The following is a 27,901-nucleotide window of genomic DNA, read 5'->3' as shown; positions in this document are numbered from 1 at the left end:
CAACTGTTCACTTTTTTTTTGTTTGTTTGGTTTTTGTTTTGCTTTTTTTTTTTTTTTTGTCAAGAAGATGGGCCCTGAGCTAACATCTGCCAATCCTCCTCTTTTTGCTGAGGAAGACTGGCCCTGGGCCAACATCCCTGCCCATCTTCCTCTACTTTATATGGGACACTGCCACAGCATGGCTTCGACAAGCAGTGCGTCGGTGCGTGCCTGGGATCCGAACCTGTGAATCCCGGGCAGCTGCAGCGGAGCTCGCGCACCCAACCGCTTGTGCTACCGGGCCAGCCCCTCAACTGTTCACTTTTAAATGGTTAATTTTATGTTATGTGAACCTTACCTCAATTTTAAAAAGTGTTACATATAATTTTTAATATTTATACTTTATGTATTTTTTCTTGATTATTCTTGCTACTGGTATGTCTATTTTTTTAAGTTTCTTTTTTTCAGAGAGTTGGTTTTTATTTTATTGATCCTATTGTTTATTTCTTTAAGTTCTATTATTATATTATTTTCTTCCTTTTGCTTTCTTTAGGTTAACTTTGTTTTTCTTTTTCTAGCATCCTAAGCTGAAAACAATATTCATTTTTCTTCATTTGGGGGCAAGGAGGTTGCTTGCCAATGATGTGGTTTGTTGACAATTGGAGTGTAAACATGGAAGAGGCGCTCAGCAAAATTGAGGGGCACAGAAAGGCAGCTATCTACTGACAAACTCTCAGGCAATGTTTCAACAGGTGCCCACAAAGGCCAGTATTTAGAAGCAACTAAAGGAACAGCTGTACCATGGCTTTTCCATAAAAGCAATTTGATGTCAATGGCAGTCCTTGACCTCATTTAAGGTCACATCTGACTGTAAGTTAGGTTAGGGAATCTAAAGGTTTCTTCTGTGAATACTTTTATTTTTTAAATTTATATTTTAATTGTATCTATGTGCAAGAGTGCTTAAGAAATCAAAAATCTTCTTTTTGTTTTTGGTGGTGAAACCGTCTTCAATCAAGACACCATAAACCAGCAGTGGGCTTCATCTCTTTTCCCAACTTATACTATGTTTGTTAAGAACAAAGCATTTTGGCCCAACTTGGATGTTGTAAATTCACGATTACCAAAGAGTGAGTTGGTGGCTATGAGGACAAGTTCTACTTAGCAACGTTGGCTTCTCCATCCTCTGACAATTGTCAAAGAGTGCATTGCTCCAGAGGAAGAATCTTGTGAAAACAAAACAAATAAGCGGCCTTATATTTGTGTCTTCATGTCTTTCATCAGTGATGAAAAATTATTAGCCATTGTCTCTTGGAGAACATCTTCTCCATTCTTTTCTCTTTTTCTGTGATTCTAATTAGATGTTTATTACCCTTTATCATTCTAGTCTCATGTTCCTTAATACTTCTTTCATATTTTTCATCTCCTCATATCTCTTTGCTACATTCTGGACAGTTATACTCATTTATTCAACAAATATTTATTTAGCACTTACTAGGTGGCAAGCACTGTTCCAGGCATTTGGGTACCTCAGTGAACAAAATAAATACATCCCTGCCCAGGAGGAGCCCATAACTGAAGAGACAAAATGAAGAAACAGACAAAAAACAATAAACACAATTATTAAATTATGTAGAATGTAGAAGGTGATAAATGCCATTGAAAAAATAAAAAGGAGAGTAAGGTAATTCCTTCTCTGTTTTTTTTTCTCCGCAAGAAAAACGATTTTATTTGCCTGTAATGAGATCAATGATTATCTTAGAAAATCCTGTTTCAGAGCATAAGTGAGACAAATCTGCATATTTGTCATACTGGTTATGTGATTACATAGAAAATACATATACGTTTTAGTAAGTCTTGCACTGTTATGGGGTGTAACACCTGGCAGGAAAATTCACATCTCCCCACATTTCCTTTTTTTTTAAATCACTTTATTGAGGTATGATTGACATACAAAAAGCTGTACATATTTAATTTACACAACCAGATGATTTTAAAGTATACACCTGTGAAACCATCACCACAACCTATGCCATAAACATATCCATCACCTCCAAGTTTCGTCCTGCCCAATTTATTATTATTGCTATTGTTATTTATTTATAGTGAAATAAGAACACAACATAACATTTACCTTCTTAGCAAATTTTTCAGTATACAGTATAGTATTGTTACCTGTATGCATTATGCTGTACAGATCTCTAGAAACTTATTCATCTTGTATAACTGAAATTTTGTACCCTTTAACTAATACCTCACCATTTTCCCCTCCCCCCAGGCTCTGAAAACCACCATTTTACCCTCTACTCTATGAGTTTGACTATTTTAGATTACTCTTGTAAGTGGTATCATGAAGTATTTGGCTTTCTATGTATGGCTTATTTCACGAAGCATAATGTCCTCCAAGTTCATCCATGTTGTTGTAAATGGCAGGATGTCTTTCTTTTTTTAACGCTGAACAATATTCCATTGTATGTATACACCACATTTTCTTTATCCATTCATCCACTGATCTACATTTAGGTTGCTTCCATGTCTTGGCTTCTGTGAATAATGCAGCAATGAACATGAGAGTACAGCTATCTCTTTGAGAACCTGATTTCAATTCCTCTGGATATACACCCAGAAATGGGATTGCTGGATCATATGGTACTTCTATTTTCTATTTTTTGAGGAACCTCCGTACTGTTTTCCATAGTGGCTGCACTAATTTACATCACCAACAGTGTACAAGGGTTCCTTTTTCTCTACATCCTCCCCAACACTTATCTTTTTATTTTTTGTTTTTGATAGCCATCCTAACAATTGTGAGGTGATTTATCACTGTGGTTTTGATTTACATTTCCCTGTTGATTAGTGATGTTGAGTACCTTTTCATAGACCTGTTGGCCATGTATACGTCTTCTTCAGAGAAACATCTATTCATTTCCTTTGCCCGTCTTTAGTCAGGTTTTTTTTTTGCTATTGAGTTGTAGGAGTTTCTTATACATTTTGGATACTAACCCTTTATCAGATATATGGTTTGCAGATATTTTCTCCCATTTTGTAGGTTGCCTTTTCATTTTGTTGTTTCCTTTGTTGTGTAGAATGAAGTTTTTTAGTTTGATGTAATCCCACTTGTCTATTTTTGCTTTTGTTGTGTTTTTGGTGTCAGATCCAAAAAATAATTGCCAAGGCCAATGTCAATAAGTTTTTTCCCTATGTTTTCTTCTAGGAGTTTTACAGTTTCAGGTCTTATACATTACGTCTTTAATCCATTCTGAGTTGATTTTTGCATACAATGGAAGGGTAAAATTTCATTCTTTTACATGTGGATATCTGGTTTTCCCAACACCATTTATTGAAGAGACTATCCTTTCCCCATTGTATATTACTGGTGCCCTTGTCAAAGATCAGTTGACTGTATATGCATGGGTTTATTTCTGGGATTTCTATTCTGTTGCAATGGTCATTATGTCCTTTTTTTATTCCCATACCATACTGTTTTGATTACTGTAGCTTTGTATTATATTTTGAAATCAAGAAGCGTGATGCCTCCAGCTTTGTTCAATTGTTTCTTCTCCTTTACTGGTACTTCTTCCCCAACCTTAAATGAATTCCAAATTACCTGGCAGCACATTGTGCATGTTAGGTATACAAAATGTTTTCTTAATGACTGAAATATTCCCTATATTTTAGCCTTTGCTCTTTTTACATGTTCTCACTTTTTCAGATAGCTTTGTTTCTGCACGCAAGAACTATCCCATGACAATTCTCACCTTCATCTGTGACATCTCACCTGCATCCCAGATGCCTCCACCACATGGCCTGTGGGTTGTTTAGCTATCACTTCAAACTCAACATAGCCAAAACAGAACTCATCATTTCTTTCACTCGGCTGGCTTCAATAATTATAGCACCACTCTCCTTGTTTCTAAGGTAAAAAACCATTCAGTTATATGTTTTAAAAAGAGAGAGAAAAAAGGATAAGAGGAATAACTAAGTTTGGGGGGCTGGCCCGATGGCGCAGCAGTCAAGTGTGCACGCTCTGCTGCGGTGGCCCAGGGTTTGGATCCCAGGCGGGCACCGACGCACCCCTTGTCAAGCCATGCTGTGGTGGCATCCCATATAAAGTAGAGGAAGATGGGCAAAGATGTTAGCCCAGGGCCAATCTTCCTTGGCAAAAAGAGGAGGATTGGCATCGCATGTTAGCTCTGGGCTGATCTTCCTCACAAGAAAAATAAAAAATAAAAAATAACTAAGTTTGTTGCTAATTTAGTAGACTACTCATCCATTCAACAAATAACTACTGAGACCTACCACATGCCAATTCTCCTAGGGTCAGGGGATTTGCTGGTGAATGAGATTAGAAAAGTCTCGATTCTCATGGTGATTACAGTCCAGTGGTGGGACACAGACAATGAAAAAGATAAATATGTAAACTATTTAGTATGCTAGATGGTATTAAGTGCTAAGGAAAAATATAAAGCAAGGAAGGGACATTGAGGACATGTATGTGTATGTGGGAGCTGGTGGTAATGATGGTTTCAATTCTAGACAGGGTGGCCAGGAAAAGCCTGAGAGGGTGATATTTGAGTAAAAATCTGAAGAAGATGAGAATGTAAGCATCATAAGGATATCCAGGAAACAGCAGGGGAAAAAAAATGCCCTGAAGTAGGAACACGTGTTATGTTTTCAGGGAATAGCAAGGAGGCCATTGTAGAGTGATCAAGGGTGGAATGATAGGAAATTAGGTTATAGAGGTGATGAGGCTGGGATGATATCTTATAGAACAAGGTACTCTTTCTTCTCTAATCTTACTGCTAGCCCCCTTATCCTGGGGCCTTATCACTTCATGTCTGCAACAGCTTCTAACTCATCTCATCTACTTTCCAGTTTAACCTATATTTTTAGCCACTGTGATAAACTCAACCACCTTCAACATGTTATTCCTCTGCTCAAGGATTCATAAGGGCTATCTAATGCATCAAGTCTAAATTAGTATACAGGGTTTTCAGGGCTATCCTAGACCTATTTAATCTTGTCTCTAGCACTTTTTTTCCTCATTGGATATTTACTGAGCTCTCTCTTTGTTCAAGGGGCTGTGAGTAGTCAAAGATGGGTAAGAAATAGGTTGAAGACCTGGAGTTTACTGTCAACACAAACATTTTCCTAGCTCTAACAGCTTCTTCTAATCTCCTGCACACATACATTGATGTCTTTATTGTTTCTGACTCACGCTTTTGCCTGTTACTTTTCATGCTTGATTATCCTCTCTTCTTGAACTTACAATAAAATCCAAAATCCTTCCATGGCTATAAGGCCTTGCATAATCTGGTCCCTGACCAGCTCTTCAACTGCCTCTTGTGATATCCTTTCCTTCTCTCACTTACCACATTCCAACACTGACCACCTCTCAGTTCTTTGAATGTACCAAATTTTTCTCTGCATCTAGACCTTCTTCTGCCTAGATCACATTATCCACTCTTTTTGCTTACTCATATTTGAAGCCTTGGCTTGGATGCCATGAGAGCTTCCCCTCACTCCACTCTACATGAGATTTCATAGCACCCTGCATGATTTTCCTTTATAGCACTTATCACAATTTTTAAACTATGCACTTATTAATGTGATCATGTATTTAATAATCTCTCTACTAGAGAGAGTTGGTCTCTCTACTAGATTGTAAGCTCCAAGAAGACAAGCAGATATGTCTCTTGCTCACTGTCCCTAGCATCTAACCCAATATCTGGTAGACACTAATAAATATTTGCTGAACAAATAAATTAAGACCCTATTCTGAATCCTGGATACTCTTTAATTCAACTACTTTTATTTCCTTCAAGAGCCCTTTTCGGCTTCTCAGTCTCTCAATGATCCTCTTCTTCCCTGACTTCTTTTTCCTTTTTTAAAATATTTCTTTGAATAGTGAATTCAAAACCCTGCTGACAACTGATCCAGCTCACCACGACAGGAAAAGCCATCTCTCTCAGTATATTACATTGCAAAACTGACTGTATTTCTTTCCCAAACTATACAATTTAATCCTAAATATAAAGCAAAGTCTGAAATGTAACTGATTCGAAAAAATATATAAAACCACCAGGATTTGGACAGAACTCCCTTTTTTTAGCTTAAAAAAACTCTATAAAAGTTTCTATCTGAACAGGTTGTATTTTTTGTTTTTCTCTGATTTCTTATTGTGCTTAAAGTCTTGCCACATGTCAATAAGACACCTGCCCATCTTACTTTTCCACTCAGTTTGTCTGATACTTAAAATCAGGAAAAACATGTTTCACATCTTAGGAATCTTATAATGCCCTGTTCAGGCCTCCTCAGGGTCAGGGACATTTCTTTTTAACCTCTAAATCCCTACCAGTTATTGCAGGGGCCCACAAACAAGAAACCCTCAGTAAACGCTTGCTAAACTGTTGAATTAAATGAAAATTTCTTGATTCCCAGGTGATTGATTGGTACTTATTTGATAGATGCACTTATTCATTCATTCACTCAATAAATATTTATTTAATGCTCCAATATCCAAAGTCCTGTGCTTAGTACTATGGAGAAAGTAGTACCAAAAAACACACAAGGAAGCTCCCGTTCCAGGGGGCGAAGTCTATACGCATGTGTACAGTTACAACATAAAATCTAGTAATGAGATAAAGCTAGGTACATGGGAACAATGAAATCCCAGGGCCTGATCCTACATAAATATTGAGGAAGTTTTCATATAGTTGAGTTTTTTTTTATTGTGAAATTTTTGTTGTACATTATTGTTTGTCAGTCACCATATAAGTGCCTCCCTCCACCCCTTGTGCCCACCCCCATAAAGTTAAGTTTTAGAGAATAGACAGGAGTTTACCAAGCCAACAAGGGTAGGGAGGCATGAAAGAGCAAGGCATGTTTAGGGAAAGCCAAATAAGTCATCAGGAGTAAAACAGGATCCATGAAATAAAGTTAGAGAAATAGGAAGAATTATATCATGCTGGGCCTTTTATGCCACGCTAAGTAACAAGGGCTTTAGGTTAAGTGGGAGCTGACATGAACAGTTTGATTTTTTGTGTGTGTGTGTGAGGAAGATCAGCCCTGAGCTAACAGCCATGCCAATCCTCCTCTTTTTGCTGAGAAAGACTGGCCCGGAGCTAACATCCATGCCTGTCTTCCTCCACCATATATGGGATGCCGCCATAGCATGGCCTGACAAGCGGTGTGTCGGTTTGCGCCCGGGATCCGAACCCGGGCCACCAGCAGCAGAGCGCGCGCACTTAACCGCTTCGCCACCGGGCCGGCCCCCAGTTTGCATTTTTAAAAGAGAAGTATAGTGGTAGTGTGGAGAATAACTCAGGGTAGGAAGACAGTAGATTCAGGGAGTCTATGTTTGGGAAGAAACGTGGAGTGACAGTGGGGATGGAGTGGGGGCAGTGATTTGATTAATACTGAGAAGATAGAAGTTGACAGAATACAATAATTAATTGAGAAGAGAAGGAGATAGAGAGGGAGGAGCCTAAGACGACTCCTAAGTTTCTGACATGGATCTCTGAGCAAATGACTATGTCTTTCACTTGATTTAAGGAGCACAGGAGGAAGTATGTGTGTGAAGAAAGAAAATGAATTCAGTTTAGACACACGGAGGTAGAAATGGCTGGGGGACATCCAAAGGTAGATGTCTGGTAGGAAAAAGGAAATGAGGACCTGAAGCTCATGGGAGAGGTCTTAACCAGAGATTTAGATTTCAAGGCTAAATGTTTATGATTCTGTTCAGAATGATGAAATGTCACAAAAATCAGAGCTACCAAGGCCCTGCCAGCTGCTGCTTCTTCCCTCCTGCAGATAGTCTAATACTCACTCATCAGTCAACATGTGTAAGAATGTACTATGTAGGTTTGCAATTTGTCATTCACCTTAAGCTCCTCTAGGTTTGCCTGTGGAATCAGCAACGAGACGAAGTGGAGGAATATCAGGTCTTCTCTTTAGCCTGCTCCCCCTGCTCAGATGTATTCTTTGGCATAGAGGTGAGAGTGTCCTGGTAATACTGAACACTAGATTAGCACCATTTTATTGGAGACTAGACTAGCAATATTTGATTGGAAAGACAGTCACTCAAGGAGTTCTCTTGAGGGGAAGAAACAATTAAACTGATTGCTCTGTATTAATGCTCTGTGTACCTGATGAAATACATCCCTAACCTTTCGTGACTTCTGACAACTGCTTCAAGAAAGTAATATAAGACCAATTTAATACTTAATCATAATGCAAGCATAATTATCTGGTAATACCAGCTCAATGACCTAAAATTTTTGAGAGCTTATACAACTACACAAACCCTAATAGAAAGAAGAAAGAATATTGATTGATTAAACCCAGATCTAAAATTCTGCTTATTACTTCACTCTTGAAAGAAAGTGGATAATATTTTCAATTAGAGACCTTATATTTTTATTATGTGAATGGGGAGGAGGTACAGCTCTCTAATATCCAGGGATTTTTAAATGACCTACACATTTCCAGCAACTCTACAAAATTTTTTTTTTTACATTTCCTCTTTTAAAATGTTTCATCGTTTATTAAGGCTAAGTTATAAACAGTAAATCCAATGATAAATCAACTGGTGCACTGATGATCCTGCACGGATTACAAACAGAGCAGTGGGATGTCTCTGCTGGGTTGGGATCTTCTCTGTGCAATAAGCCCGATAAAGCATGTACTGGGTACAGGCACTGTGTGAAGTGCTGGGATCACGGAGAGAGAAGACACAGTCCCTGGCACTCAAGGATGACAAAGTAGTGTGCTCTGGTTTTCAAACTGCAAACCAAGGACTTTCAAGGGTTCCACAGGGTACTGGCTGGGCAAGAGGACAGTGAGATTCCTGTTATTTCCCCTTTCCCTTCATTGGTGGAGTAGTTCTATTTTATCTGTTTCAGACACTGGACTTTCTCATAAAATTTAGCTTGAAGAAAGGATTCTTCCACACACAAAATAATTAATAAAGTTTACAAACCTGTGGTATAATAGAGAAACAAGAGCAGCCAGAATCTACATCCACACAGCCCTGGCCTGTAGTCTTGCCTGTGTATAGCAGCTGTAGCTGCTACCACCACCACTACTAGCTTCTCTACCACAGCTTTCCTAGAAGCACATACTGGGAGCCATTGGTGACAAGGAAAACCCACATGCCCTCATCAATGAGTGTATCATTTTATTTCTATGCCAAAACGAAGCATAGTGCTTTAATTTTTTTTTTTGAGGGGGTGGTCAAGATCAGAGGCACTGTGGAGCATGCACACTAACTGCTTTTCTTCTGTACTCTGTTATAACTTCCTTTTTTAATTTTCCCACATGAAACATGCAAGTGGAAAAGTGAACAATTGTTTCACAGTTATTTTCAAATTTTAAGTAAAAAAACAAAACAAAAAACCCCATAAAGCACTCTTAACACAGGAAGTTACCAAGCAATATAAAAGTATCCCAAGATTTATTTTCTCTCTGCCCCACCTAGAAGACGATGACACAGAAATGTTTGGACTCTCTAAAAATTACAAGTTGGCTACAAAGGTCATCTCACCCCATCAGAGCCTTGCTGGCCTCTAGAGGAAGAGAAGCCTAGAGTGTCTCCTTGATTCCTCCCTACCTTTCAAGGGGAAAAGCACTGTTGTAGTTGCTCATGCTTAAGGGCCTCACTGCTCTGCCAAGACACATGTCAGCCCTTTTCTGCAGCCCCTCCTCCTACCCAAGGCAAAGATGAACGATGGAGTCAGGCCAACCTTCCCTTCTGCTCAGAAGGTGCTCTCCCCTTCACAGGGCTGGAAAGGCACTGAGGGCTGGGACTGCCCTCAGACAGGACACCATTAGCCTATTTCCCTGTGAACCCTCTCTCCCACATGCAGCAAAGCAGAGCCCAGGGCTTCCTGCATTCTAGAATTCGCCCTCTTTTCTGGATTTGCTTTGTTCTATGTTTCTCCTATGTGTTTTCTCTGGCACTGAATAGACGCATCCTTTTCTCTCCCTGGGGTGATGATAGCCAAGACTGAGATTTGAGCTTCCATGTGGAAATAGGCATAGAATAAAAAAGAGGCCACATGTGCCTTCAGGGTACACTGGGATTTGAGGCAAAACTCCCAGTTAAATAAGAGGAGGTCACTTTATCTTGTTTTACCTCCTCTGTGCATCTGTCTTCTCTGAAGGCCAGAGATGCCTATGACCCAGGCCATACCATCCTAATGCAGTCTCGACCTCACCAGAAAATCTAGTAACTTTTACCTGATCTGCTTGCCTTCTCTCATATCATATAAGGAAAAGAAGACATCAGTATCTTCCCCAATGGTATTGTAGGTGAAACTCTTCAGACTGAGGAAGAAGTGATGTGGCACTGGCATCCGACAGGTTTCCCCATGACGTGGGCGCACTGTATCTACCTAATGAGGAAGACAAAAAACAGTGACTTCTGTTATTCATTACATTGATCATAAATAAAATGAAAACTAAATGACTAACTCCTCATATTGCTGAAGGGGATCATTTAAGAGAGAGACTGAAGGTGTTTTCTCTGCTAGTAGGGGGTGCTGCATCAATATGCTTGGTTTGAGGTGGGAAAATATGCAGCTGGGAGAAGTAAACAGAGTGAAGGAGATATGGGAACAGTAATTCCAACTTACAAGTGAACTCAAAATCTCCACCACGTCACAAACATCTAAATTCTCCAGGGAACCATTTTCAAAGTCATTTCTTGGACCCTGATGCACTTGATTTACACTCTCAGATGATAATTAGTTACCATTCTATATGACATTTTTATTCTATTCCAGACTGGTTCATTTCAGTCTCTCAGTCTACTTTCTTTCAATTGTGCTTATGTAAATTTGCACAGAGGAGTGGAGACTGGCCAAATCTGCTTGGAGGTCAGGGCTCCTCAGGTGAAAGGCACCAAACAATCAAGAAGTCAGTAGCATCTGTCATTTCCTGGTGCATCTCTATGTTGTGATCTCTTACAAGAAAGAGTTGAGGGAAAAGACTGGGAGGCCTGGTTAAGCTGCTTACCTGGGATGTACTTTGCTGTACACTCTGCCGGCTAGATAAATGCTATGGAAAGAAAGAAACAAAAATTCACTCAACTGGGAAGGAAACTAGCTTGTATTAAGTACCTTCTATATGTTAGGTATTCTGCTATGTCTTTTATATATATGATCTCATTTAATTCTGATAACCTTATGAGGCAAAAGTTATTTGTACTTGAAGGAGACAACTAAGGCCTAGGGTAAGGAAATGATTTGCAAAAGGTCACACAGCAAGAAGGCAGCAAAGTCTGGGTTCAAACTCAAGCCTCTCCAGCTCAGAGTACCAGCCAAGTGACAAGTGGGTGCTTGCTACTGGATTTCTGCTTTGGCACTGTCTTCTCCACACACTGTACCACATCCTCAGCTGCGTGATCCAGCTTCTTCAGGCTCTCTGAAAGAGGAGGAGGTGTAGCTTTTAACCAAAAGGGGCTTCCTCCCAAACATCTCTCCATGCTGTTCCTGTGCTGCTGGCTGAAGTTATAAGAAGCAAATTCCAATCCCAGCTACATGCAAATGGGTTGTGAAACTTCAGACAAATTGCTTACTCTCTCCAAGAGACATTTTCCTCAACTGTAAACTTGAGATAAAAGCTTTCATTGTCTTCCTCACAGGGTTATAGCGAGGCTCAAATTACATAATGGGAAGCACCAGGACACAGCAGTTAGGGACCTAAGTGCAGAAATCAGGACACATGGTTTTAAATCTTGACTCACACTTGTGTTTCTTCATCTGTAAAGTGAGGATAACATTTTATGCTGAACTCAACTTCATAGGGTTTTGTGTAGATTAACCCACCTTAGTATCTATCATATTGTAAATGCCTGATAACTGTTATCTATAATTACTATTCTTCTTATTATTGGTATTCTTCTTTATAATTAGTTACTAAAGAAAAGTCAGTCACATTTAGAAGTAAACCCTGGCCAGGAAGAATGGTAGGTTCACAAACACTCAGTCCCTGGTCTTGGTAAACTCAACAATGAGAGTTTCTATCCCGCTCGCTTTTGCGTCCTAGAAGTGTGAGACAGCACTCATTTGGTGAACTGTTCCACATCATTGGGGTAAGAAGACCGGCTGCTGAGTAGAACGGTTTCATTCTTTTTCCAAATACACACATTTAACCCTAAATAAAACTGAAGTACAATTAAATATTAATTTAAATGCATCTCACTAGCTATATTTGCTAATTATTAAATATTCATGTGCTTTATTAGCTATATTAGTTAATTATTATTGACTATTAATGTTCATTCATGGGACTATATGTTCCCATGATAGATATTAAATACAATAAAAACAGGCCTCCACCAGCTGGGGAAATCATCACATAGAATGTATATGTACAAAACAAACTCCATATATAAAACAGGCTACAAAAAAGCTTTTAAAAATTCAGTCTTTCAGAAAAAAGTCAAGCTTTCTATGGTTTAACGACCCACATCCCACTGGGAAGGTTGCCGGCCTAAAATGCATTCCATTGTTTTATTTTACATTCAGGGGTTGCACTAAGTCATTTCTTCTCCAGTGGATTTACTGACTAATTCTTAAAAATGACTACCAATCATAAACATAAATATTCAATTATAACTATAAATAGGAGTTTACAGTTAATTTCAGTGTAAAACATCCCTGTTGACAATAATAAATGTCATTCTAGACTTCAGAAGCATTTAACTTGGGGAGAACTTTTCAACCTAGTCTGAAAGCAAACCACCATATGGGTGGCCAGAGAAAGGCATCAAAACTGGCATTTTGGACTTTCTTTCATGGCACTGTAAAGAAAAACCACTACCCTGTTGTCAGGCAGCCTGCAGCTGGCCAGCTGATACTTCCCTCTTCAGAGCCATCATTACCCGTATTAGGGCTATAATGTATTATGTTTCCATGTTTGCTATCCAACTCTAGACTTTGCCCTCCCAGGGAGCAAAGTACTTGTCTTAATTATCTTTATATCCTAAATGCCTAGCAATGTACATCAAAAATATAAATTAATTAAGAAATGCATGGACTACGTTACTGCCTCTGCCAAATTTTCCCCTGTAAACAAGTTTTCAGCCCTTTGAAGTCTCTGTTCCATTTAGTCTACAAAAGTCTACCAATATGGAAAAAAAACTGTGCAGCTTAAGACATTCTATTCAATTGAATAACACAATTAATTGCCTGCTATATTATGTCGGGAATTGTGTTAGGTATTGTGGGTCTTCCAAGGAAAAATAAGACATATCTAGTCAGGATCACCAATGAAATGATGCCTGATTGTTAGTAAACAATCTAATCAATTGATTTAAATCTGGACATGGAAGTATAAACATTGATCTATTAAAAATATTAATCAGCACTAGAAGATAACAGACTAACACAGTTCCTGACAGATGCTAGTTGTGGAAGGATAACAATGAAGCAGGAGGTTATAATGTGAATATTCTGTTAGATCTTCCCACAATTTAGAAGCTCTCATATCGTGTAATCCTCAAGTGTCTACATTTCCCAAAGAGGCATGGCTAATTAAGATTAACACAAATACTTTGTTGTTGGACTTTGAAATGCTTTCTAATTTGGGCAGCACCAAATCTCTATTGTTGAAAGTGTTAGACTTGTTATTATGCAGAAGTAAGAATTGAGGAGCATTAGACGATTCCTTTAGTTCTTGTCATATAGAATAGGAAATCCATTTCTGTATTTAAAGAGATTTTTATCAATCATTATTACCCAACATTTGGGTAGAGGCTTGTTTTTTTTTTAATGAAATACAAAATGTTCTAAATGCAAATTTAAGGTATAATCCTATTTATAAAAGTTTTCTTATAAAATGTGTGGCAAGGAGTATTATTATAATCAGAAAGTTTCATATTGAGTCTTTGTAATCTCTAGTAATAGATTTAAATGTAAATACAAAAGATTTTAAAAGGTTACTCCTTTGAACTTTGTTGATAAATTTAACATTTAACCAAAACATTTACTATATGCAATTCAACATGAAAATAAGTGGTTTCATGAATTTATGGGACTCTCAACATCAGTTTTTCTTCGTCATATGTAATTCTTTCTACCTAAAAGCAAATACATGGGATAAAAAGAAAAATCAGCATAAAATAACATGAGACTTGAACTTTACGCCTTTTTGATAAATCTGTTAAAATTAACATTTTAATTTATTAAAAGTAATATTAGCATATAGTTTTAAAAGTTAAATAGGCCTAAAAGGCTTGCAATAAAATTATTAGTCCTCTGTTCATCCTGTCCTGTTCCCTAGAGATAAGTACCTTCAACTCTTTACTGTGTTTTCTAGAATTTATTAAATATTTCTAAACATCATATTTATATTGCTTTTTATCCAATTTTAGATTTATCTATTGGCTTCTTATTCTGGCAGTTGAGGACTTTCACATTTGCTTACATCCATTTCCCTTCATCTATCTTCCTAACATCTCACAAGTTTTGGTTAAAACTTGTTTATATTACTATTGTAACTTTTAAATATTATTCACTGCTGAGCCAAGTAGTGTACTTCAATTACATTTCCTTTCTTTTACTACTTTCTGCTTTCATACTGGAGATAGTTTCATTTAAATTATAGGGTCTTTTCCTATGCCTTCCAACAGCTCTATAAAATACCTTTCAATAACATTCTCCATATGCTAAAAACTACCAGATATACTATGAAGTGGTTTTTCTCCTGGAGATATCCCTCCTGGCTGCCCTTCTGCTTTAATCTGGACCAGTTACTCTGTAGGCCTATTGCACAACTGTCATCCTGGGATTTCCCTCTGATGTTAACATTGGTATTCTTTGCACCTCTCATTTGAGTCATAATCCCTTTCCTGGGCACATAATAGCATCTATTGGTTTACTCCTTCATTTTAAAGAAATAATTTATTCTTCAGTAATTTCCTGAAAAGGAGTTAAAGAGAGAAATTTTTTTTTTCTGAGACTTTGAGTGACTGAAATTTTCTTTAGGATACTTTCCCACTTGACTGATAATGTGGCTAAGCAAACATAGAATTCTAAGTTGAATTTTCTCTCAGAATTTTAAAGGCAATGTTTCAGTATTTTCTAGTCTTAAATGTTGCTATTAGGAAGACAAGTGCCACTCTTAGAACAAATCCTTAGTAGGTGATCTATTTTTCTCTCTGGAAGCTTTCAGCTTTAGTGAGCTGAAATTGCACAATTAAGTGCTAAATACTTGTTGGGCCCGTTCAATCTGGAAACTCATATCTATATTCTGGGAAAGTTTTATTCCCCCCCTAGCTTTATTGAGATATAATTGACATATAATATTGTACAAGTTTAAGGTGTACAATATGATGATTTGATACACATATATATTGCGAAATGAGTACCACACTCAAGTTAGTTAATACAACCTTCATCTAACATAATTACGTTGTTGTTTTTATTGTGAGAACATTTAAGATCTAAGAGATCTTTTAGCAACTTTCAAGAATACAATATACCATTGTTAACTACGGTCACCATGCTGTACATTAAATCCCCAGAACTTAATTCTCTCATACCTGGAAGCTTGTACCCTTTAACCAACATCTCCTCATTTTCCTCACTCCCCAGCCCCTGGCAACCACCAATCTACTCTCTGTTTCTATGAGTTCAGCTTTTTCAGATTCCACACATAAGTGAGATCAAAAAGTATTTATCATTCTCTATCTGATTTATTTCATTTAGCATAACTCTCTCAAGTTTTATCAAAGTGGTTGCAAATGGCAGCATTTCCTTCTTTATTATGGCTAAATCATATTCCATTGTATATATACACCACATTTTCTTTATCCATTCACTCACTGATGAACACTTACGTTGTTTCTATGTCTTGGCTATTGTGAATACTGCAATGAACACAGAAGTGCAGCTATCTTTTTGAGATCCCGATTTCAATTCTTTTGGATATATGCCCAGAAGTAGGATTTTTGGATCATATAGTAGTTCTATTTTTAAGTTTTTGAGGAACCTCCATACTGTTTTCCATTGTGGCTGTACAAATTTACATTCCCACCAATAGTGCAGAAAAATTCTCTTTTCCACATTCTTACCAGCATTTATCTCTTGTCTTTTTGATGATAGGCATTCTAACAGGTGTGAGGGTAATATCTCCCTGTGGTTTTGATTTGCATTTCCCTGATGATTAGTGACACTGAACATCTTTTCATGAATTCCTACGTCGTCTTTGAAAGAAAGTAAGATCTTTTGCCCACTTCAAAAATCATATTATTTGGGTTTTTGCTATCAAGTTTTAGGAGTTCCTTACATATTTTGGATATTAACTCTTTATCAGATACATGGTTTGCAAATATTTTCTCCTATTCTGTAGGTTGACTTTCTATTTTGCTGTTTCTTTTGCTACACAGATACTTTTTTGTTTGATGTAGTCCCACTTATTGACTTTTGTTTTTGTTGCTTGTGCTTTTGGTGTCATATCCAAAAAATCACTGCCAACACCAATGTCAAGCAGCTTTCCCCCTATGTTTTCTTCTAGGAGATTTATGGTTTCAGGTCTAACACTTAAGTCCTTAATCCATTTAGAGTCCTTTTTTGTGAGTGGTATAAGATAGGGGTACAATTTCATTCTTCTACATGTGAATATTCAGTTTTTCCAACATTTATTGAAGAGACGATCCTTTCCCCATTGAATATTTTATTGGCTTCCTTGTCAAATATTAGTTGATCATATATGTGTGGGTTTATTTCTGGGGTCTTGATTCTGTTCCATTGGTCTATGTGTCTGTTTTTATGCCAATACCACATTGTTTTGATTACTATAGAGTAGTAATACAGTTTGAAATCAGAAAGTGTGATGCCTCCAGCTTTGTTCTTTCTCAAAATTGTCTTGGTTATTCGGGGCCTACTGTGGTTCCATACAAATTTTAGGATCATTTTTCCTATTTCTGTGGAAAATACCATTGGAATTTTGATAGGGATTGCACTGAATTCTATAGATGACTTTGGGTAGTATGGACATTTTAACAATATTAACTTTTCCAATTCATGAACACAGGGTATCTTTCCATTTATTTGTGTCATCTTTAATTTCTTTCATCAATGTCTTATAGTTTGCAGTGTATAGATCTTTCACTTCCTTGGTTAAATTTATTCCTAAGTATTTTATTGTTTTTGATGCTATTGTAAATGGGATTGTTTTCTTTATTTCTTTTTCAGATAGTTCATTGTTAGTGTATTCTGATTTTTGCAATTGATTTTTGTATGTTGATTTTGTATCCTGAAACTTTGCTGAATTTATTAGTTCTAACAGTTTCTTGGTGGAGTCTTTAGAATTTTCTATACATAAGATCATGTCATCTGCAAACAGAAACAATTTGACTTCTCCATTTCCAATCTGGATGCCTTTTCTTTCTTTTTCTTGCCTAACTGCTGTGGTTAGGACTTTCTGTACTATGTTGAATAGAAACGGTGACAGCGAGCACCTTTGTCTTGTTCTTGATCTTAGAAGAAAAGCTTTCAACCTTTCACTGTCGGGTGTGATGTTGGCTGTGGGCTTGTCATATAAAGCCTTTACCTTACATGTGTGTGGTGATGGGTTGTAATTAGTATTTTGGTGGTGAACATGATGTAGTCCATGCAGAAATAGAAGTACAATGATGTACACCTGAAATTTTTACAATGTTATAAACCAATGTTACTGCAATAAACAAAAAATTAAAAAAAAAAAAAATAAAAAAAATAAAGCCTTTACCTTGTCGAGGTGTGTTTCTTCTATGACCATTTTCTCGCAGGTTTTTATCCTGAAAGAATTTTGAATTTTGTCAAATGCCTTTTCTGCATCTTTTGAGATGATTATATGATTTCTTTCATTCCACTGATGAGGTGTATCACACATTGATTTGCATACGTTGAACCATCATTGCATCCCAGGAATAAATCTCACTTGATCACAGTGTATGATCCTTTTAATGTGCCATTGAGTTTGGTTTGCTAGAATCTTGTTGAGAATTTTTGCTATCAATCTATATTGATCAGGGATATTGGCCTGTAGTGTTTTTTTCTTGTAGTATCCTTATCTGGCTTTGGTGTCAGGGTAATGCTGGCCTTGTAAAATTTTGGGAGGGTTCCTTCCTCTTCAATTTTTTGAAAATGTTTGAGAAGGACTGGCATTCATGTTTCTTAAATGTTTGACAGTATTCACCCTTGAAGCTCTCCGGTCCTCGGCTTTTCTTTGTTGAGAAGTTTTTGGTTACTGATTCAATCTCCTTATTTGTTATTGGTCTGTTCAGTTTTTCTATTTCTTCATGATTTAGTCTTGGTAGGTTGTATGTTTCTATCTAAGTTGTTCAATATGTTGACATATAATTATTCATAGTAGTCTCTTATGATCATTTGTATTTCTGTTTTATAAGTTGTAATATCTCCTCTTTCATTTACAATTTTATTTATTTGAGTCCTCCTTTTTTCTTGGTAAGTCTAGCTAAAGGTTTGTTAATTTTGTTTCTTTTCAAAAAAACAACTCTTAGTTTTGTTGATCGTTTTCATTGTTTTCTATTCTCTATTTAATTTATTTTTGCTTTGATCTTTGTTATCTCCTTCCTTTAGCAAACTCTGGGCTTACTTTGTTCTTTATCTAGTTCTTTGAGGTAAAAAGTTTGGTTATTTGAGATCTTTCTTTTTTCTTAGTGTAGGTATTTATCACTATAAACTCTCCTTAGAAATGCTTTTGCTGCCTCTCATAAGTTTTAGTATTTTGTGTTCCATTTTTTTTTGTCTCAAGAATTGTTTTGATTTTCCTTTTCATGTCTTCTTTGACCTATTGGTTGTTCAGGCATGTTGCTTAATTTCCACATATTTATGAATTTTCCAGTTTTCTTCCTATTACTGATTTCTAGTTTCAAATCACATGGTCAGAAAAAATATTTTATATGATTTCAATCTTCTTAAATTTGTTAAGACTTGTTTTGTGGCAATCTATCTTGGAGATTGTTCTGTGTGCACTTAAGAATGTATATCCTGCTGCTGTTGAATGGAATATTCTGTATACGTCTGTTAGGCCATTTGGTACTAAGTGTAGTTCAAGTCCAATGTGTCCTCATTGATTTTCTGTTGGGATGATCTACCCATTGTTGAAAGTGGGGTTTGAAGTCCCCTACAATTATTGTATTGCTGTCTACTTCTCTCTTCTGTTATGTTAATATTTGCTTTATACATTTAGGTGCTTTGAAGTTGGGTGCATATATATTTACAGTTGTTATATGCTCTTGATGAATTGACCCCTTTATCATTATATAATCACCTTATTGTCTCTTCTTACAGTTTTTGACTTAAAGTCTATTTTGTCTGATATAAAAATAGCTACCACTGCCACCTTTTAGTTTCCATTTGTACGCAATTTCTTTCTTTGTCCCTTCACTTTCAGCCTGTGTGTGTCCTCAAAGCTAAACTGAGCCTGTTGTAGGTAGCACATTCTTGGATCATGTTTGGTTTTTTTTAATCCATTCAATCATCCCATATATTTTGATTGAGAATTTAATCCATTTAGATTTAAAGTGATTATTGACAGGTAAAGACTTCTATTGCCATTTTTAAATTGTTTTCTGGCTCTTTTTGTAGTTACTTTCCTCCTTTCTTGCTATCTTTCATTGTAAATTTATGATTTTCCATAGTGGTATGCTTTGATTCCCTTTTCTTTATCTTCTGTGTATCTACTGTAGGTTTTTGCTTTCTGGCTACATAAGGCTTACATAAAACATCTTACAGATATAATAGTCTATTTTAAGCAGATTACACTTAACTTTGATCCCACACAAAATCTTTACCCCTTTACTCACCCCCTCCTTTATGCTTTTGATGTCACAATTTATATCTTTTCATATTGTTTTTATATTATTTTATCTCACTAACAAATTATTATAGCTATAGTTATTTTTTTGTAGTTATAGTTATTTTTAATTCCTCTGTCTTTTAACCCTTTATACTAGAGTTACATACCACCATATTACAACATTGGAGTATTCTGAATGTGACTATATACTTATCTTTACCACTGGTTTTATATTTTCACATGTTTTCCTGTTACTAATTAGCATCTTTTCATTTCAGCTTGAAGAACTTTCAGCATTTCCTGTAAGGCAGGTCTGGTAGTGACGAACTCCCTCAGTTTTTGTCTGTCTGGAAAAGTGTTTCTATCTCCTTCATTTCTGAAGAACAACTTTGTTGGGTAAAGTGTTCTTGGTTGGCAGGATTTTTCTTTCAGCACTTTGACTATATCATCCCACTCTTTCCTGGCCTGCAAGGTTTCTGCTGAGAAATATGCTCATAGCCTTATGGGGATTCCCTTGTAAGTGACAAGCTTCTTTTCTCTTCCTCATTTCAAGATTCCACTCTGTCTTTTATTTTTGACAGTTTTATTATAATGTCTTGGAGATGATCTCTTTGGGTTGAAATTGTTTGCGGACCTATGTGCTTCATGAAGTTTGATGTCCAAATCTTTCCCCAGATTTGGGAAGTTCTCAGTCATTATACTCTAAATAAGCTTTCTGTCCCTTTCTCCCACTCTTCTCCTTCTGGTACTCCAATAATATGTAGATTGATTCCCTTTTTATTTTTTATTTTTTTAGATTGATTCTCTTAATGGTTTCTCATAAGTCCTATAAGTTTTCTTCATTCTTTTTCATTCTTTTTTCTTTTGCTCCTTTGACTGGATAATTTCAATTTATCTGTCTTCAAGTTCAGTGATTCTTTCTTCTGCTTGGTCCAGTCTGATGTTGAAACTCTCTACTGAATTCTTCAGTGCAGTCATTATACTCTTCAGCTCCAAAATTTATGTTTGGTTCTTTTTTATATTTTCTATCTTTTTTTGTGTGTGTGAGGAAGATCAGCCCTGAGCTAACAGCCATGTTAGTCTTCCTCTTTTTGCTGAGGAAGACCGGCCCTGAGCTAACATCTATTGCCAATCCTCCTCCTTTTTATTTTTCCCCAAAGCCCCAGTAGATAGTTGTATGTCATAGTTGCACATCCTTCTAGTTGCTGTATGTGGGATGCAGCCTCAGCATGGCTGGAAAAGTGGTGCGTCGGTGCGCACCCAGGATTCGGACCTGGGCTGTCAGTAGTGGAGCACACACACTTAACCGCTAAGCCACAGGGCTGGCCCCAATATTTTCTATCTTTTTTATGAACTTCTCATTTTGTTCTTGTATTGTTTACCTGATTTGTTCACTTGCTTATCTGTGTTCTCTTGTGGCTCTCCAAGCATCTTTAGAACAATTATTTTGAATTCTCTGTCAGGCAATTCATGTACCTCCATTTCCTTGGGGTCAGTTACTGAAAGCTTACTATGTTCCTTTGGTGGTGTCATGTTTCCCTGATTCTTTGTGATCCCTGTAGTCTTGCATAGTTGTCTGTGCATTTAAAGAGCAGTCACTTTTCCCGACCTTAGGGAGTGACTTCAGTAAGGAAAGACCTTCAGCTATGGGAGGGGACATGCTAGAGCATGCTGTGACTTCAGATCTAGTGGTGTGAGGTGCCAAGTGTGGGGTATGTGGCAGCTGTGGGCCCAGGGGTGCATAGTGTCTCATCAACTCGGGCCACGGGGGTCCACAACATCAACAACCACATGATTCTTGGGTCCACAGTGGCTGTAAGGGATGTTCCACAGTGCCTGTAAGGGATGTTAGGTCCTCAGTGGTTCTTCCAGGTCCAGCAGCTAGGGACGAGGCCAAGCAGCAATGGTGGCCAAAGCCGGTGATACATACATGCTCAGCTGCAGGGGCCAGCTGCAGGTGCCTGCATAGTGGCATGCGAAGCTGCAGACGAATAGGTAATAGCAAGCGCCAGGACCAGCAGGAATAGCTGATGCCAACTGCAGATGCACTAGCAACTGCAGGGGCCTTGGCTGTTGCCATGCATCCACATGGCTGTAAAGGCCAGCCATCAGCACATGCATCGCAGCGGAGGGTGGGATAGGATCTGGGCTGGCAGTGTGCAGGTGTAAAGCTGTAGGGGCTAGCTTTAGGTGAGCCCAGCGATGCAGGCCAGTGGCAAGAGTCAAGGCTATATCTAGGCCCACAAAGACCTGTGGGGGCCTTGGCTATTAGTGTACACTCGGTGGTTACAGGGGCTCACCATGGATGCATGCATGGCAATGGAAGTCAGTGATAGGAGTCAGGCTGGCAGTGTGCAGGTGCACAGCTGCAGGAGCTAGACATGAGCACATGCACAGCAGTGGGGATCAGTGATGGGGGCCTAGGCTGGCATTTTATATGCACACAGCTGCAGAGGCTGGGGCTGGCTGCTGCAGCATATATCATGCTCTAGCAAGGGGTAGGGAGGGAATAGGGGAACTCAGGCAGCTGGCGTCTGTGAACACAACTACCGGTGGCATGAAATCTTAATGGCAAAATCTGCAAGGGTTCTGCGGCGGTTGTGCTGGCCATTGGTTTCTTCAGTGGTGAAAGATGCTGGGGTCCTCTGTGAAGCAGTCTGTTGGGGTCCATGATGAGGTTCTCAGTGATGAAAGCTGAGGGGTCTGCAGTATCTTCAAGGGTTGTTGAGGTCCTCAGCATCAAAGGCTGCTAGGATCCTACTCAGAGCAGGCCACTGGACACCAGGGTCACTCACACTGCATATGTGATACGAGTAGCCCCTGCCCTTCTCCCTTGTTCCTAGCTATCTCTATATGTCTCAGCTTTGCCAGTCTCTAGGTAGGGTGAGACTGAAGCAAGTCCTTTGTCCAGTGCCCTGAAGGGCTGAGATAACTGGTTGCTCACCCTGCTCTTCTTTTCCTGGAGAGAGGAATTCTTTCAAGCCAGGGAATTTCTTCTTGATGCTGAGCAGTGCCAGCCTGGGGTATGGGATGATGCAGGCAAAACAAAACTGTTCCTCCTACCCTTTTTGTTTGGTTATTCTCAGGTTTTTTGCTCCACTGTATTGCTGAAGCTTTTTAAGTGGAAGCTTTCTTCTGAGCTTTCCCAGAGCTATTTTTGTTCATGGATAGCTGTCTAATTGTTGATCTTTGTGGAGGGACAGAGGATGGGTTCTCCTACTTCTTCATCTTGGTGACATCACCACCCTGGAAAAGTTTTTTAAATGATTTCTTCAGTAATTTTCCTCTTTTTATCTCTGTTCTCTCTTCTGAAACTCCATTATCTGGATATTGGACCTCTTGGATTGAACCTCTAACTTTTGTAACATTTATCTCCAATTGTTCATTTATTTTGTTGTTGTCATCCTGCTTTCAGGGAGATTTTCCCTACTTTATCTTTTAATCTTTATACCAACTTTATTCCAGTTATCTCATTTGTAATTTTCTAGCACTCCTTGGATTGCTTCTTAGAGTGCTCCACTCTGTTTCCTGGTTGTTTCCTCATTTCTCTTTGAGGACAGAAACCACCATTTTCTTCTGCTGAGTTTGTTTCTTTCATATGTATTTGTTTTGGTCTCTAACTTGCATGTAGGAGATTTCCTCCAATGTCTATTGATGCTTGGCTGTCTGGAAATGCTGCATAGGCTCTGCTGACCACTGGGTTTCACTGCATAGAGGTTTAGGGAAGTGCACAGTCATCTCATCCAACAACTTTAAAAACCTCATATACACTGATCACTTTAAAATCTCTATATCTGAACTTCGCTTCTGAACTTGACTTTCAACATTTCAGTTTGGAGGTCTAAAAGGGCATCTCAGACTTAAGAAAATCCAGAACTATTGATCCCCACTGCTCTAACTCCCAAATCTGCTTATTCCACAATGTTTCCTATTCCACTTTTACCCAGGTCAAAGTTGGGCAGGTCAAAACCCAAGAGTCATTCTTCTCTCACCTTTCTTTTTTTTGTACACACACAAGCCAATTCAATCTATCAACAACTTTGATCGGATCTATCTCCAACACATGTTCAGAATCCAACAACTTCTTATCACTTCCATTGTTCAAACTTTAGCCCAAGATACGGAAATTAAAATCTTTTGCTTGAATGACTGCTCTCTGCTTCCATTCTTGCTCCACTCCAGTCCTTCTGCACATATCAGCTGGAGGGATTCTTTTAAAATGTAAGCCAGATCAAATATCTTCACAAGCCTTCTGTTACACTTAGAATAAAATGCAAAATCCTTACCAAAAATAGCATCCTCCAAGCCACCATTCTGAGGGGAGTTCTTAGCCTCAAACTCCCATTCTCTCTTCACTTTCCACATGTAATTGATCATCAAAATTCATCCTTTTTACTTACTAAGATCTACATTCTCTACTGTATTTCTTCTCCATTCCTATTGCTGCCTAGCCATTATTTCTTGCCTGAATCACTTCCATGGTCTCCTTCCTCTCTGATTCCAGTCTTCTGCACTTTACACTCTCGGTAGACAGAATCAGCATTTGAAACCCATATCTGATCATGTCACTCCCATGGTTCTATCAGACTACTGGATAGAGTTCAATCTGGGGCTTATAAAGCTCTTCATGATCTGGCTCTTGCCTTCTTCTTGGCCTTATCTCCCAACCACTAACATATACCTACATGCCTGAATTACCAAATATCTTACAGTTTCCTGGAACTACCACTTCCTTACGCTGTGTGACATTTTGGAATGTCTTTCCTTCTTGTTTGTCTTCCTGGTGAACCGCTGCTCATCCCTCAAGACTCACCTTAAGTATTAGTACCTCTGGAAGCTTTCACTGATTTTTCCCAGCCCCAGGAAATCAGTCACTCTCTCTAACAGCATCAGTGTATATCTTAATTATGGCATGCAGCACATATATGGCAATTGTTTGTTTGTGGTCTATCTAATCCCACTAGATTAGTTTCTAAACATGGAAATCAATCATGGGCTTCAGGGGCAAGCACTGGAAGGAACTGGCCATCAATTCCTTAAAATTGATTATAAAACTTTGTATACAAAACCACTTGCACTGTCCTGAGAACAAATTTCATCTGATCCTCCATGACCCAGAAAAGGTTAGGAACCAATATTTTCGATGGTGATATTCTTGAGGGGAGGAATAAGTCTTGTTCATCTTTAATCTCTATATTTCACACTTTTATCACACTGCAGAGAGCACAGTTAAGGCAACTATACACAAATGCTTTTGGATACTAGCAAATACACATAAGCAAATGTACAGAAGCAATTGATATGTTATTTGTATACTATTTAGGCAAATTTCCTAAGACCCCAACCAGGCAAAATACTTCATATCCTCTATCCTCTATGTTTCCTAAAAAATTACATTTTCTTAAAAAGAAACTTGTAATTCTTTCTAAAACTTGTAATTCTCACCAATATATACTCCTTAAATATATACTCCTCAAAATGAGGTTTTACTCATTCTCTTAGTCTAAGCTTAATAGTCACCTGAGGTTTCTGATGTTTATTTGTTTTACTTTAAAATTTTGTACTTTTCTTTTAATTAGTTCTTCTCATTTAGCCTGTAAAATGTAATCTTGGTCATCAGTCAACTCAACACATTTTTTGTAATAACCAACCGACAGGTAAGGATTTATCAAGTTCTGTCTCTCTTAGAAATACTGGTATGTTATTTCCAGGTTTAATCACTACATTAACCAACAATTGGCTCTTTTCAGCTTCAACTACCTTCTCTTCTTAAGAGGTGGGGAGAGACAGAATTTTAGTAACTGTTGCAGGCTGAAGAAGCTCTGTTCATCAGCAAAACCACAGAGAAATGACCCCTAGACATTACAGTAAGCCCAATAGCCCTACATAGCAATTCCACTTAGAAAGCAAGTGTGATATGTACTGTCAGAATAAGGAAGACCCCTTAAGTACACTGGGACATACACAAAGGAAAAATTTTAGCAATACTGTTTCATAACATAATTAGGGAAAATAAACAAAGGAGAAAAAATGAGGTGTGTAGGAACAAGCTACCCTGTGTTAGATTTCTTACCATTTTATAGAGATCTGAGACACTAATCTGGTCCGAATCCACTACTTCAAAGTCCTTTCGAGGCACCAGGTCCAGGCCCAAATGCCTAGTAAAGAGAAAGACCACACTCAGCATTGCGTGTCCTCAGAGTACTTCTCTCTCTTTATGTGCCTAGGAGCCTATATCTGCCATGACCCTGTGGAAAAAGGTTTAGATGCTGCCCCAGCAGGAACATGCCTTTATCCAGCAACACCTAATTGTGATCACCTTTAGGTAAATAAATGAGGCTAGGGATTTATAACTGATAGTTTCAGTCATCAAGCAGTTCCCACTTGTGATGGTAAAAAGGATTCATACAAGATAAACAAACAAACATACGGCTATGGAGAAGAGATTGGTAGTTACCAGAGGGAAAGGTGGCAAGGGGAGGGCAAAAGGGATAAAGGGGCAAATGCATATGGTGACGGATGGCAACTAGTCTTTTGGTTGCTAACACGATGCAGTCTATACAGAAGTCAAAATATAATGATGTACACCGGAAATTTATAAAATGTTATAAACCAATGTGACCTCAACTAAAAAAAAGGATACATTCAGTATCATGTTTGTAACAGATTGCTTAAATTCATTAAGGATGGGTTTTCTACAGATCATTAATAAGTCATTAATAAGTCAATAATAAGTTTACTTTTCTATTTCTCCCTATCCTACAAGCATGCTCAAGGCTCAGTCATGCATTACTTTCATTAGGCTGAAAAAATTATTCAGTGTCCAAATATATTTGTAATCCAAAGTCAAATACATAGAAATCACCTCCTAAAGATATTAAACTCAAAGAAATGTATGTTACCATTGAGTTTGATCTCATTTTCAATCAGTTAATACCAACATTGGATTACAGTAAAGAACTCACCACACATCATCCAATATGTTAAGAAATTTTAGATGGAAGTTTAACCAAGGAGTACCACTACTACAGAAAACAGTATTTAGAAGATCTGGTATAACTTGGGCAGGAAGAAATAAGTGATGGTGATTAACGTTTGATTGGGAGGCAGTTGAAATAACCCTGGACAGTCAGAACTCTTGGGTTTAAATATGCTACATAATTTATACTCAATAAATGTTAGCTCCTTTCTCACTCTTTAGGACAACAGCTCTAAGCCTGGAGTCCAATGGATTTAGCAGGTTGTGGACCCCTGAAGCTGCTTACAACAGTATGTGAGTGTGTTCATGTATGAAATTTTTTCTGAGGAGAGGGTCTAAAACTCTCTTCAGGGTCTCAGAGCTGCTCTGTGACCACCCTACTCCAAAACAACAGTTATGAATTATTGCCTCTGGCAAAAGTATTCCATTGACAGTGGAAGGAGAAGTATATATTTTTTTCTCTTCTACTAGACTATGAACTACTTTTAGAATATGATAGCAAAACTAATTCTGTAGGGTCCTTCTGTGCATAAAACTCCCACTCATTTAAAATAAAGCCATGTGTGTATCTAAAATGCAGACTATTTTCTTTACAATTTTCATCCTATTTATAGAGAAAGATATGAAGAGGTTAAAGAAGTTGCAATAAGATTGCTAAAACAAAAATGTAAAATCAAACCTATATGAAGAAGAAGGTAGAAGCAAACATACTAATCGCACAGGCTAATATGAGCACTATGATTAAAAATTAAAATTTAGATGTGTAATTTCTAGCAGGTAAGAAAAAAGGAGAAACCTGTCTTTTCTTCTTAAGGATAAAAACTCATGCTTTTCTATTAACTAACTATTTTAACTTGCATTATCCTTTAACAAAAAAACATGAGTTTTTAAAGACGAAATAATTTTTTGGTACTAAATACTGAAAAAAACACCTTACAGTTTTGCATGATAAGATCAGTAATATACCATGGCCTTAATTACAATAGTTTACAGTTTAATGGTAAAACTATGCCATTGAGTCTGATTACCGAAGTTAATGCACTTAAATCTATAAGAGATTTTATTTTTCTTCCACTGGGATTCTGTCTTCTTTTATCAAAGAAATACTCTATTCAATCACCTCTTATTAGCTAT

At 37.7% G+C, this 27,901-nt stretch overlaps 1 protein-coding gene across 9 annotated transcripts in view; it reads right to left on the bottom strand.

The window, feature by feature from the left end:
* Nucleotides 1-27,901, bottom strand: part of DOCK3 (dedicator of cytokinesis 3) — a 448,733-nt gene that overhangs the window by 194,941 nt on the left and 225,891 nt on the right. For all 9 annotated transcript variants that reach the window (XM_087431091.1, XM_087431098.1, XM_087431092.1 and 6 more), the window contains 3 exons: nt 25,862-25,946; nt 10,993-11,034; nt 10,216-10,370 (listed from right to left, as the gene is read on the bottom strand). In XM_087431091.1, coding sequence (XP_087287217.1) covers nt 10,216-10,370; nt 10,993-11,034; nt 25,862-25,946 — 282 coding nt within the window. The remainder of the gene's footprint in view (nt 1-10,215; nt 10,371-10,992; nt 11,035-25,861; nt 25,947-27,901) is intronic.

The sequence above is a fragment of the Ceratotherium simum genome, chromosome 5 (assembly GCF_057802395.1).
Source record: "Ceratotherium simum simum isolate JZ-2026a chromosome 5, ASM5780239v1, whole genome shotgun sequence".
NCBI lineage: Eukaryota > Metazoa > Chordata > Mammalia > Perissodactyla > Rhinocerotidae > Ceratotherium > Ceratotherium simum.
This window is presented reverse-complemented; position numbering and strand designations above follow the sequence as displayed.